The sequence below is a fragment of the Watersipora subatra genome, chromosome 1, assembly GCF_963576615.1.
Source record: "Watersipora subatra chromosome 1, tzWatSuba1.1, whole genome shotgun sequence".
Lineage (NCBI taxonomy): Eukaryota > Metazoa > Bryozoa > Gymnolaemata > Cheilostomatida > Watersiporidae > Watersipora > Watersipora subatra.
In genome coordinates, this window is record NC_088708.1 from 55,125,674 (window position 1) to 55,140,551 (window position 14,878).

Genomic DNA, 14,878 nt, shown 5'->3' on the forward strand with positions numbered 1-14,878 from the left:
TTGCATAAAAGTGTAAACAGAAACCATCTTGTAACAACTACGTCCCATTTGAGCCGTTTTGAAAAGAGAATCCAAACTACGGCGGTCTCGTGTGGCTGTAATTAACTGTTCATTTTTTAGCTTTTAAGAGCTTGTAATCACATTCCCACATATTTTGCATCTATCTACAACACAACAGAGTAAGACATGGTGAATCTTTTGATACCAAATAACTGTAATGCGAATTTTGTTGCATGTCAACTTTTAAGAATTTTATATCAAATGTACTAGCAAATGAATCATATAACAAAGGTATGGGCTGTTGAATATATAATAAAAACAATGATTTATATAGGTTGTGTACTTTTATTCCTCGGAATATAATTTATATTTGACTATTATACTTGTAAATATCTGCATGTAACTTCATGACTACAAATATATCACACTCGCAGGGCAAAAACATTGAAACCTTTCCAACAGATGGTTTTACTGGCCTCTAGGTGAGGTAAATCACCTTGTCAAAATAACGGATGAATAATTTAAACACATATTTCCAATGACAAATGATTTACACAATTCAGCGAGGCAAATGCTTCAACAAATTGGTTATCACATAACTCAAATATAATGAGCTAATCCAGTGCGAAGATATCTGACTATAACTTGCCCTCGTCAGAGTGCCAAACAGATTGAAAACTGCTCATGAAATATGTTCCCGAATAAAACTGATAAAAACCTCTAAAAATAAATTTAAATAATATGTGGGTACATCTAGCTGCTATGATTAGGTCTGGGAAAGCAGAGACAAAGGACGGAGACAGTCGCCAGAGAAAGATTACACATGGTTACAGCTTGCATTCCAGCATCACCAAAACCATATTCAATTTATCAGTACACAGATGGATATCTTCTTCTGTGCAACCATGGCAAAACTTTGCCAAAATTTCGGCGAAATGATAACAAAGTTGAACCAGATTTTGGCTCAAAAAACAAGGCAGAAACAATAAAGTTTTGGAAATGAGAATCTAATCAGATAGGAAAGAAAACTGCGATAGAGTGAGCGGACTGATGAGAGGGTGGCAGACTACTTGAGACTCAAGTGCATATTCGTTCTCCCAGCATTAAACACTCGAAACTGTGTTAATAGACTTTCCGGTCCAACGCCTTCCCGAGTGTGCCTACACCATTACACACGATAGATTGTCATTACAGGAGTCTCGCCGCAACACGTGCGGCGCTTTCGACTGTTGCACCGATAATGATAAGACATATTAGCAACCATGCACAATATCAATGTCTACAAACAGATACCACTAATAACTATTAAAACACTCTAATGACTGGGGCAGCAACAAATTATGTTGCCATAAAATATTAATAGTCTGAATGTGGTTTAACACGGTTGCAGCTAAGCTGGCTCTGCCTTCCAGGTGCCTGGCAGAGACCTACCAGGTACTTTCCTATCATGCACCTGCGGACTGAACGATATACAATTTTTTTGACTGATGTCTGTGAAGACAACGCAAGATGTGATATTATTATTTTCTTGTTCCGATTATGAGCAGCACGAGTAGGAATAAAAAGAGAATCCCAGTACGTATACATTTTTGTCCCATTCATTGCATCCTTTATAACTCTTGTAGCATATAGCATGAACAATCTTCTTCGATCCTGCAGTACTTTTCTTAGACACCACTACCTTGGCAGTCTGTGTACCATGAGAGATTGTCATGTGGACCAACTAACCGCACAATTATGCCAAAATGGTGGCCGATTGGCGCAGGTGGTAGAGTGGCGGTCTATTAAGCCGAAAGTCAGGTGTTCGACTCCCGTCGACAGCAATATTTTTTCCCCAACCTCTGAGCGAGACTTCAAACGAATGGACATGGCTCATATACAGTAAAGATTATTTTACCTCTGACTACTACCATTGCTATAAAAATTGTAGAACTGATTTATAAAAAATTTACTCTTGGTAATATCAATTTTTCGTTGCCATCACTGAAGGAAAAAACAAGTACTGTGGGTGGAGAACACAGGTAAAGTATGACATCTATCTGCCTTGATGGCATCTACATAGCAAGCATCGAGCAAGCACTATTTATAGTTAACCGGCAGCACGCTAAAATTTTCAACTTACAGTGATCTTAGATTCTACTCCTAATGAACCAAACGTAGAATATAGTTACTCGTTATTAGTAAAACCATTTGGTTTTGGTCTACAATTGGTATATGAAGTAAAAAGTGATATTGTCCTTTTTACCTTTTATAATCAGCAAACGAAAATGTTCACAAATAGTAAGACAAACTACCAAGCCGTAAAAGAAGTGATTCAGCATGAAAAAATATAAGAATAATAGAATACACATCATCATCTCCTCAAGGAGCTCTCAGAAAGAAAAAGAGTGAATTACATTTAACATGTTAATAGAAAATATTACCAAAAAATTGTGTGTCTGGCCTATTATTAAGTATAACAAAATCTTTGATTTGTTTTCAGGTTAACGTTGTTTATGTACACTATTCAGTGGAGACAACCCATTGGATAGAATAAGATGATATGGCAGTCCTTGCAAGTCTAAGAAACGCTGAATAGTTTATACTCAGTCAACTTTTGTGCTGACAAACTTATCTTTGAGCTAACACGGTGCCTCCTGCAAGGCCTTATTAACTTGAAACAACTATCTAGGTACCTACGATATTATGTAAGTCATCGCCATAGGCGAATGAGAAGACAGGTCACAATACTTTGTACAAAATACATTTTTGTAGATCTATTGACAGAACATCTATAAAACGGTTTTGGAATCGTGGCCACATGCGTAGATAAAAACAGCCGCTAATAAACACTCTAAACATTGATGGGGCATAGGAAGATTTGGACTTATCAAGTGTATGCGATATTGCTAACCTTCCCTCTCTGATCTCGATAGTTTCAGCGCGAGAGACTACATCTCTGCTGGCCAGGTCTTTGGCAGACGGCGCATACCTTTCCATGAATCGCTCACCCTCACTGTTAATGAGATAGCCTCCCTCTCCTCTACATCCTTCCGTTATGAGGCACCCCGCCCCATAGATACCTAGAAAAAGTAAAGACGCGAGTCGAACATATAGAAAACTCACTCCAACTAATGGCCCAAAATGTGTCATAATAAATAATTCATATATGAATAAACAAAATAGTTGAAGCCGGGTAAAAAACAAAACAAGTTTTCATCCTTGTGCTATAGTTTAGCCTGTAAAGACTTTGAAGTTTTTTTACCCGAGTTCAAATATTTCAAGAGATAAGAATTTCTAACATTGTGAATATTAAATTAGAGCCGGAAGAATATTTAAAAAAGATAAATTGAAAACAAAAAAGAGACAGGTCTGAAGCGGCAGAAACGTATCCCTTTATACTTTCTCATCACAAAAGCGCCTCCAAACCATAACTTTGAAGTATGAGAGTAGAGCGCGACATTATCTTATGAAAAGACATTATCTTATGAAAAGACAAATGTCCATTAACAATTCTCCAACCATGATTCACATAATATCATTTGTTGTTTACACTAACTTTAATCTCCAAACTCAAATAAATGAGCCTTACAACAAGCAGCCTTGAAAAAATGTGACTTTTCAAATATGAAGGAAAACAATTTCATCATATCTTCAAACAACCATAATTCTTTTAAAAAGTTCCCAATTTTACCATATCTTCCTGCTGCTAATATAATTTAAATTCACCTTTTGCACCTAGAAATATAGAACTAATGATTAACAACCATTAACATGAAGCACATAATTATATGATAATTCTAAAACAACATTTTTATAAAAATTGTTTTATTGTATTAAGTTAATTAACAACTCAAGCCTATTAGTGAAGTATTCCAAAGTCCATCGATGAGCATAACTTACTCGTAAATGTGCAAATATTATAAAATGTAATTAGTTGAAACTCTAGAAAGGCATACTTATATGCATTGTCTACAAAAAGGTTCACATTCAGTGAAAAGTTTTTAAGAAGTGGTGATGGAGGGAATGGAGGCTTTATTACATTGTTTACACTTCAATACCCAGACCCAATACCCAGGTCATCTCCCAAACATTGACACTTGTAGTGAAGTAAGTACAGTGTTAATAAGAGTTATTATATACAGTAAATTACATTGTTTTGATTACAGCTGGTATCAAATTTATTTATGGCCAAGCACACTGGTGCCTAAAGAAATTTTAACATCACATTAACAAATAAATTGCGCTGATTGAACAGAAAGGATATAGTGAGTAATAAATACAATTGATGCACAACTAATCTGATGATTTACAATAATGCCACAGGAATGACGCTATTTGAAAAATGGCTAGATGACTTCATCGATGTAATCAATTTGTTGAAGGTAGCTGGACATAATAAATTAATTGTTGTGAACAGCATAATTAGCGTAGAGCGAACAATTTTCAAGTTTTTTTTATTATTACCACACTCTAAAACTAAACAAGTGTCTTAGCTTTAGAGTGTGGAACTTATCTAATTTACTCGTTGATTTTGAAATTCTGATTAGTCATAATTGAACTCTCAGAAAAAAAAGCTTGGACAAATCATAAAACAGTAGCAAAAAACCCAGAAATTTCTAGATGCTTTTTGAACAAAACAATTCACAGGCTTCCAAGTAGAATACTTCTAGTTAGAAGGCAGCCAGCTTGAGGGATCTGTCCACATTAGACTTCACGTCGACCTTGATCGCTTTACCTACCTGTGGGATGGAATTGGACGAATTCCATGTCCATGTTTTGAAGTCCAGCTCTTGTCACCATGGCTGACCCGTCACCTGTGCATGTGTGTGCCGATGTGCAAGAAAAGTATGCTCGACCATAGCCCCTACAGGCAGCAAATGGTATGTTTTACAACGGTAGAATGCTATTGCGCAACAATACTAAATAATAAATAAATTATATTGCCATTCTACATAACAACCAAATGATGTACCATGTTGGGTACAAAAAATTCATGCAGTTATCCAGACATGACAACTTGCAAATGTAAAAAAAATTGAAAACACACCGAGCCTTGAATTATCAACACTGCATTTAAAAATAAAATGTGACAATATTTCAAAAAAGTAAAAATACATTTACATCGTTTCTAATAAACCTTTCTATAGCTTGCACAACTGTTATTCTGTTTAGAAAACATTTTAAGGTTAACCTGTGGCCTCCGGGTTTTAAAAAACAATTGAAAAAAATCTTAAAGTAAAGAATTGTCTCCACCTGCTAACATAGAGGTCACAACTTCAAGGCTAGAGACATTATGTATGCTATAATAACATACCCAGTAGCTAGTACGGTATTCTTAGACTTGAACCTATGAATCTTTCCGTCATCAAGGCAGAGGGCCATCACACCTACACATTCGTCTCCCTCCATGATAAGATCAAGAGCAAAATACTCCACAAAATAGTGGCAGTCATACATCAGAGACTGCAAGCAAACAAACATGAACAGTTGAGCGCGGTTCAATAAAGACAGCTTGCTAGACAAGTAAGTCTTCAAAGGCTTACCGATAAAAATATTCCAATGTTTTGCTGGTGACACCTTATTGAGAGTTGCTGCACCAAATCTATATTGTTTTTGCTGGTAGTACTGATGATTACTGGTTTAGCACAATATTGATTACACCATCTACCTCGAGTTGCATAGTATATTTTTTCAAGCGATAGCCGCAGGCAAATTGTTTTTAAAAACAACCTATGCGGAAATCTCACTATCTACAGAAAGATGTGCGAAACAACAAAGAATTAAAACGTTAAAAATATGCTTTTAAAAAATGCTTTACAGACAATTTCCAAATAAAAGTGAATTTCCAACTTGCTATATCCATACTGAAATTCAATTCCATGCTGAGGTTGTATTCTCATAACACATGGGTCATATCCATGATGCAAACGTGATTGAGTGGTTATGTTAAAGCTATTTTTTTCAAAATCACAAACCGTGAGAAAAGGACTTGTCCGTTAAAGAAGTAAACACCGCTAGCTTACCCCATAAACTCATGGAGCATTAATCCATGCTCAATGTTTTAATTGTTCGCCATTAAATTATTCATCGGAAGAACAAAGAGAGCAACAGTTCACAGCTCATTTCTATTATCATTAACTGCCACCCATAGTGTCTTTAACTGCCCACTCATTTCTATTATCATAGAGATCTATCATTAACTGCCCACCCATAGTGTCTTTCTTAGTTACCAAAGAACAGCCCACCCATAGTGTCTTTCTTAGTTACCAAAGAACAGCCCACCCATTGTGTCTTTCTTAGTTACCAAAGAACTGCCCACCCATAGTATCTTTCTTAGTTACCAAAGAACTGCCCACCCATAGTGTCTTTCTTAGTTACCAAAGAACTGCCCACCCATAGTATCTTTCTTAGTTGCCAAAGAACAGCCCACCCATGGCGTCTGTTTCAGAGACCGATGAACTACCCACCCATGGTGTCTTTCGTATTAAACAAAAAACTGTCACCAATGGCGTTTGTCTTAGTTACCAAATAACTTTCTACCCTGAGAGCTTTTGTTGGGGACCAAAAAACTATCTACCCATAGTGTCATTTTAGTTAGCGAATAACTGTTCCTCTATCTGAAGTGCTTATGTTAGTCACCAAAGATCTGGTCATCAATAGTGTAACCGCGAGTCAGCAGAAACTTTCTCACCCTATGTTTTACATCCTCGACTCGTAGATGGACAGACATTTTTCGTTGTTCACTTCACTGTTATCCCAAATTGTTGGAAATGCATGAAAACAAGAAGGAAAGAAGAAGAAACTCACCCGACCATAAAGCGTGTGGAGCAGGGAGTGACCTGTTCTATCGGCAACGCAGCAGCACCTGTGGGCCTGTCCACCTTTTCCGTACTGCAAGCTTTGGCCTCCAAATGCTCTTTGGTATATTTTGCCATCCTCCAGTCGACTGAAAGGCATGCCGTAATTCTCCAGCTAAAGAACGCAACAGGTACAATAGAAGTGTTGCGAGTGTCGCCTGAGATGATCTACCGAAAGGTATGCAAGTAAATACCATCGACATTTCATAGTAACCGAGTATTTCGTAAGATCCACCTTAGCCTTGTTTGCATCAGATGACATTTCTCAGTAGCATTCGGTAGTTTGCTATCATGAGTGAAAGTTACTGAAGATTATGTTATTTTAAACTTTAGTAGCAGTATGCACAACTATCTACATACATGTATTTTATAAAACAATAAGGAGTTGTTATCTCACGGTGATGCTGAGGGCTATAGGCCAACTGTGATCAATATGCAATGTTTATAGCTAAGAATTCCACACGATGTAGCTGATAACTCTCACCTCTATGTGAGAGTTATCAGCTACATAAGGTGAATGATCTTAACTTTTAAACAAAGAGCAAAAAATTACGAATTAGCGTTTCCATGACAGGCGAGTCAGAAGTCCTACCCCTCTCCTCCGACACAAAGCGGTCTTTTAGAGGAAACCAGGGTCATGTTAACCTAGGGGTGAATTGTCATAAAAGCTCAATAAAATCAAAACAAGGCAAGCTTATTTCCATTATGATGATTAGATGCCATTAGCAGTTCAAATATTCTGCAAACAGAAAGAAATCTTTTGGTCTGGTATGCGCCACCTCCAACAAGTTAGCTCGTTTAAAACTCAGTATCACCTTGATGATCACTTGCTAGCAATGCTCACATGGAAACCAACCGACCTCAATGACAGATTTAGGCGCTTCTCTTGTCATGTATTGAATGGCGTCCTGATCTCCGAGCCAATCAGATCCTTTTACGGTGTCGTAAAAATGCCATCTCCAGTCATCATCTTCCATGTTGCCCAGGGCAGCGTTAATACCTCCCTAAAAAGAAGGTTGGATATACAAGTGCGTCTAACCTCAGCATGAAGCATGAGTCTGACATAATACGCGCCTATTCGACCCAACTTATACACATGCGTGTAATTGCATACAGGCACATGCGATTTTCGTTAATGTCACCATGGTCTTACAACTCCGATTGCCGATGCTCCAAGTGGGTCAGCTTAAGTTCGGGTGCAAATTAGAACATATTAGTAGAAAGCATGAAGGAAAACAAAAAAACTAAGATACGTGTCCGCTTATTATGAAAGAAATAATGGTTTCAATAAACGTGCAGCAGTTAATGTGCATTAGTCTCCTATTCATAGCTGAAGCCTTTAACTATTTAACTTAGGAAGTAGAGGTGATTATCTTCTCCCAACATGGACTTTACCACAAACTGTAATTTAGCTTTTAGATCATGTAAACTGATCTAAAAGCCAAATAACTATAATAAAAGTCACCTGCAAAGTACATGAAATACAGAGTATACATGAGTATACCACATACAACTGCATGAAATACAGAGTATACCTGTGTACACCTCATACAACTACATGAAATACAGAGTATACCTGTGTACACCTAATATAACTACATGAAATACAGAGAATACATGTGTACACCTCATATAACTACACGATGAAGTTGTGCCAAAGCTGGAACCACAAACCTGTGCTGCAACTGTATGTGAGCGTGTGGGAAATAGTTTGGTGACCACAGCTGTCTTGAAACCTTCGTTGGCCAATCCAAAGGCTGCTCTGAGACCGGCCCCGCCAGCTCCAACAACGACGGCATCATATTCGTGGTCAACTATTGAATACTTGGATGCAATCTGCAACAGTCGAATAATAGAATACACCTAATAAATTTAAAAGCAGCCCATCAGCAAAAGTGAGTTGAAGTATAAGTTTTTCAAATTTACTGTTATGCTTCGCATTCTTGGATTGTACTAAGCTCCCCTTCCCAAAAACAGATAGCATATTAGATTAAAGGTTAACTGATAGCAAACTTTTATAGCATTAATAGCAGCAGATGGCGTTACAGATTGGAGCTTGAATAATATTTTTGTGTAATTTTGACCAAATACCAGGTCGTATCCACATTTTAAAATTGTGGAAATAGAAAAAGGATTCACAATCTTCACAAAATATTGACCAACAACAGCTGTGATGCTAGAGGATTATATGAAAATCAGTCATTTTTCGAGCTACATTGCTTAAAAGTTGTCCATTCGAAATTCTTATTCATAAAAACGGACATGTGTAGATAGGTTTCGTGATGACTTTTGAGAATAATTAATTTTTACAACTTTTCAAATTTTCTATAAAAAGTGAAGGAAGAATTTCTTGCCAGCGCATTCCACAGGATATATGGACAAGCCAATAAGTGTATTTCTACAACCACTGTTTAAAAGTTAATACAGGGCGTATAAATACAGTGCAGACTTTTTCGGTGCCGATAAAATCTGCTAGGACCTTGCGTTATAATTATCTACATGTATGTTGGGCAATCATAACAATGTAGCGTGGTGATTACATATGGAGAAATGTTTAGGAATGGTAGCCAACCATAGTGCATTCGTCTTCTGTTCACGGATTGGCTAATCATCAGCATTGACATGGTAATTCGTAAGTCTGTTTTGCTAAAAAAAATTGGCCGCCTTATGTCATAGCTTAGAGCGCTAGCGCGAGTGTGTTCGTCTCCAAAACCGGTTTGTTGTTCTTGTAACATCAAAATCATTGTTGAAAAGCGAAATATTATGATTGTACTGGAATAAATAGAAGTAATTTTAAAATGCCATCCATTAACCTTCAAATAAAGACAACTAACAAGTTCAATGCATGTACAATGGTTACTGAGATGACAAGCAAACATGAAACTCAGAGTAATCCTCATATTTTATAATTTTTTTTCTGGCTGTCCGACGTTGTCGACAATGACTTGCATCTTAGCAGATGCGTGCTTGGGTCAAGCAGTATGTTAGAGTAGAGGTGACCCAGTTCTCAGTATCTAACACTTCTGGAACTGTCAGATTAACCCGAAGGGATGCATTTCGCAACACGTCCAGTCTGACAGAGCTAGGTAGCCATTTCACTTGCCCAATGTCTGAAGGACAGAGGTGGATCTTTAATGTGCCCACAATGTCAGTGTGGTGCACGGGGCCTCCAAGTTATGGTCTAGATCGAACGACCCAGCAATTTAGGGTTGAAAGCTTGCTGAGAGCTTTTTGTCAGATCAGCATTAAGTAGGACTCAAACCACCAACACCATGGTTGATAGTCAAAGATGCTACCACTAGGCCACCCTATACTTTATAATACAGTGTATATATATGTCTATAAAAATGAATATTTTCAATAATCTATATATATATGAATCTTAAAGTTTGTCATTCATCTATGCAGCTATAGCAATTAAAATCTAGGAATGAACAATGCACTTCATCTTGGATTTGAAGTAACGAAGATTGCAACCGCAAGTTTGTGAACATACACACCTAACCACAAGGCTAAACCGTTCTTAGAATTCCCATCGCTCTTACCATATACTGTATACCTTTGTCGCGAAGGATATACAGCTTAAGCCTATACAGCTTAGGTACATACTCTAAGCACAATTTTCAGCCTACAATTAGTCGTTCATATACCATCATAAATGTAAACTGTTTTCCACATACGTCGAAGTATCAAGACCCATTAAACAAGGAGCTGCTATTAGCCTGATGCAGTTATTAATTATTTTTGTGGTGTTGCTGTCAAAGTATTAACGAAAAATTTAAAAAGCTTTCGAGTTGGAAAACGAACTTCGATATGAACAGAAACAATGAAAGAATTATTTGTTTATGATGTAACTAAATCATAATTAGTACGATTTTGTGAACACTTTTCTACTAATCACTTGCTATTATGAGTTTGTATAGATCAAAGAGTGTCGAAGTAGCGGTCAAATGGAGGTGGCGTTCAAGTAAAGGGTGGCGCTCTATCTTTCAACCCTTTTCCTATAGTAACAGTCAAATAGAGGAGGCGTTCAAATAGGGGAGGCGTTTAAATAGAGGAGGCGTTTAAATAGAGGTGGTGTTCAAATAGAGGAGGCATTCAAATAGAGGAGGCATTCAAATAAAGGTGGCGTTGAAATAAAGGTGGCGTTGAAATAAAGGTGGCGTTAAAATAAAGGTGGCGTTGAAATAAAGGTGGTGTTCAAATAAAGGATGCGTTCAAATAAAGGGAGGTGTTCAAATAGAGGTTTAAAGGTATTTATAGCATTTTGGAGAAATCTTGGCACATATTTCGCTTCTAGCAGTTCGAGCGTGCTAGATGAAGCTTGCATGTTTTAACCAATGCCATTAAAGATTGGCAAGTGTAATAAGTATGTGCACAATTATTTCAGAGTATGGCAAGTAGGCCAGGTGGCATAGTGGATGGCACACCTGTCTGCAGAGCTGGGGTTTTCGAGTTCAATTCCAGTGAGAAGTGGTTTTTTGTTTTAAAACTTTATCGCTATAACTGGACATTTGGATGACACACCAACAAATGACAAACAAATACTGATGGGAATGTAGATAAATAAGAATAGTGACAATCAATTCAAGATACATATAGATTGATCCTTACATTTTCATAACAAACTATATATATGCGAAAGTTAAAAAGTAAATACATATAGCGCCAAACTCTACACCTTGAACAAATAATGTTTAATGACCAGACACCCTGAACTCAGTGAGTTCATTTTGAACAAATAATATTTAAAGGTTGACTTGCAACAAAATTCACATTACAGTTATTTGGTATCAAAAGACTCACCATGTCTTACTCTGTTGTGTTGTAGGTGCCAATTATGTGGAAATGTGATTACAAGCTCGTAAAAGCTAAGAAACGAAAAGCCGTCGTAGATTGGAATCTGTTTATTTTTCTGACGTAGCCATGACAGTTTGGTTATTGTCTTGTCACGTGATGTTCTCACATGAATTGAAAGGCCAATAAAAAGCTCAATATAATTTTATCGTAGCACTAGTTTATGACAAACACTTCGGGTTTTACCGAAGACCCCGTATCAAATATAGATGCTCGCTACTGTAGTTTTGTTTCAGCTTGAACTAATCGTCAAGTCGTACTCTGATCATGTGACCCAATACTTCGAAAATAATTTTTGCAACACTTTTCGATTATCACAGGCGACCAACGGGCTCGTCATGATTATCAGACAATGATATGTACTCCTTCAAAGGTTAAAAAATTAAATGAATTTTTACGGTAAGTTATAAGATATCACTGCTAAAAGTGACAGCAATATAATGACGATAAAACAGATGCGTAAGAACAATAGACATGGTTTTATTGAATCGTGAAGTATATTTTTGAAAATATTTCGACGAATAAGGTTGCAGGAAAGTGTAAAAAGAAACCATCTACCACAGCTATGTCATATTTGAGCCGTTTTGGAAAGAGAATCCAAACTACGGCAGTCTCGTGTGGCTGCGATTAACTGTTCGTTTTTGAGCTTTTAAGAGCTTGTAATCACATTCCCACATATTTTGCACCTACAACACCACAGAGTAAGACATGGTGAATCTTTTGATATCAAATAACTGTAATGTGAATTTTGTTGCAAGTCAACCTTTGATGATCAGACACCCTGAACTCAGTGAGTTCCTTTTTCGGTTTAATTAACAACACTGTACCAAGAATAACTGCATGAATGATAGCTATACTTACCTCTTTATTGGACGGTCTGTAATTACTGTTAGTTGTACTCAAAGCCCGCCATGATTGCTTCAAGATCTGTAACATGAAACTTAGTAATCATATTCCATACATTTAATGTAATAATCATACTGATAAATGTAATGATCAAGCTGTAAATTCTGTACACATGAATACCTCTTCAGTTAAACTTATGTTAATTATTGGCTAAAAGAAATTCTGAATTCATGATCGCAGGCTTATGACTATTACAAAAATATTGTAGGTGCTCCTACAATGTAAACTTCAGTTAACGCAGATAATTTATGTAAGCTTTTACTTCGTATAACGTAAACATTACATATGACGTAACGCGTCAAGTTGGTGCAAGTTCTCGAATTCGATTTGTATAACGTGAATCTCATGGTTTGCCTTTAAAAATATGGTTTTCTCTCTTGCCATTCCTGCAAGAGAAAGCGATGTCTAAGGGCATCTTTATAATATATACTAGTACCCTGGTAGTCTTGTGTGATAGGCCATCAGACGTGTTGATAAAGGGCATACAGTTAGTAGCTGCACAATTATTCAGAAATACCGAACAGAGTTCGATCGGTGCAGGTGTTAGAACATCGGTGTAACAAGCTGAATGTCATGAGCTGTACTGTCATTGAAAGCGATGTTCTAACCTAACATTTAACTCTAGCTTCGGATAAACGGAAGGACAGACACTACTTTTATTATAGTAAAAATATAATTTTTACTTCATTCTAGACATGTAAAATACTTTTATTTAATTTTTTTGCAGCAAGAACCTTGTGGTCTAGAATAAAGTGAAAAAATTGACATTGAAGGTGTGCAATCCCCTTGACTAAATGAAAAATTAATGCGGTAGTGAACACTGAATCAAGCGGAAAAGATAGAACAATGAGGAAAGCTGTCAATACAAATCAATAACACCACAGTTATTGTACAGTCATTAAACTAAAAAGTTAATTTCAGTTTTTTTCTGTTTTGAATGACGAAAAGGGTGAGTTTGGGACAATTTTGAAATGGATTAAGGAATTTACAAAGATATTGCAGTTTGTAAGCACAAAGTCTATAATGTAGACATTCTCAGAACGGATTATTTAAGTGGTAGGGGTGTCTACTGTAAACACTAGCAAATTCTCAAAACATTTATCAGCACGTTGTAAACTTTTGTTTATATGAACAAAGGGGTAAATAGCAAATCACATTTAAAAAGTAGACACTTAATGTTAAGGTAACAAATAATGATTAGCAACAACCCATGTATATAGCAGTCCATTTTTAAAACATGAGCATATTAGTTTTGTTCACATGAATAATAACACACACACTGTGGTTTAAAGACTGCATACAACAGTTTTGTGACCATACACCATAAATTAAACTACTTTTTTGTTATAATATAAACATATCAAAGTGTAAAATTCTTTGAAACTTGCATTTGGCAATAAACAATACCGTATGCCAGTCTATAATTTGTGTATGAATCGGTGTTTTCAACAAGTCGAGATTATTTGGCTTATAACACACTTCAAAATACCACATTTATCAAAAACAGTATGTTAGGGTCTAACACCAAATTGAGACGCTGCAAATAACCAAATTTACTTAATAGCTAAAAACCTTAGCTTCATGTTACAAATATTAGAATGAAAATACATAAAACTGAAACTATGATTTATTGACTGAAAAGGGACCAAGGTGTAATAAAATACTAGTTGATTGTAGAATTTAACTGCTCTTAGACGTTTCAGTCAAGCAATCTGTGCGACGCCAGCATCGACACATAGTCGCCGTGCATCGGATGTACAATCAACTCAAATATTCATATTTTCCTGTGTACACGTTCTGTTTAAATTACATATATTTTAAAGTTTTTAATGCATAACAACTTCAGTACATTCTTTTTTTGTTTGTACATATAACGAAGAACTTACTACTACCAAATTGAATGTCAGCGATTAGCGTACGTGACGTTACAGCCGTCATTGTTACATACCTCTTTACTATGTGACGTACCAACAGACAACAACTGAGAAGTGAAACGCAACATGATAACTAACTTTATTGATTAGTAATGTTTCAAGCAACAACCATGCAAATAAAACAATTTATGGAGGAATTAAAACTTTGTGTGTTTCATAATCTCCGTGCAAGCCCACTTGTAACTCTACAGGAAACACCAAAGTGCTTCATATTCGCGCATGCCTGCGGCCGGCTGAATATTGATAGCCGCACCATTGTGCGAGCACATAAACTTATATAATTTTGCGCCTAAGTTATTAAAGAGACGTGTCAAACCGTCTCAGAGTGAGGTAGGAATCTTC

At 36.5% G+C, this 14,878-nt stretch overlaps 1 protein-coding gene across 1 annotated transcript in view; it reads right to left on the reverse strand.

The window, feature by feature from the left end:
- The window catches only part of LOC137385291 (succinate dehydrogenase [ubiquinone] flavoprotein subunit, mitochondrial-like), a 36,159-nt gene extending 21,425 nt beyond the window's left edge, over positions 1-14,734 (reverse strand). Inside the window, exons 1-8 of the mRNA XM_068071734.1 lie at positions 14,551-14,734; positions 12,558-12,623; positions 8,514-8,675; positions 7,700-7,843; positions 6,790-6,954; positions 5,297-5,445; positions 4,722-4,846; positions 2,894-3,062 (exon numbers count right to left, since the gene is read on the reverse strand). Coding sequence (XP_067927835.1) covers positions 2,894-3,062; positions 4,722-4,846; positions 5,297-5,445; positions 6,790-6,954; positions 7,700-7,843; positions 8,514-8,675; positions 12,558-12,623; positions 14,551-14,604 — 1,034 coding nt within the window. The 5' untranslated portion in view covers positions 14,605-14,734. The remainder of the gene's footprint in view (positions 1-2,893; positions 3,063-4,721; positions 4,847-5,296; positions 5,446-6,789; positions 6,955-7,699; positions 7,844-8,513; positions 8,676-12,557; positions 12,624-14,550) is intronic.
- Between the last annotated feature and the right edge of the window lie 144 nt (positions 14,735-14,878).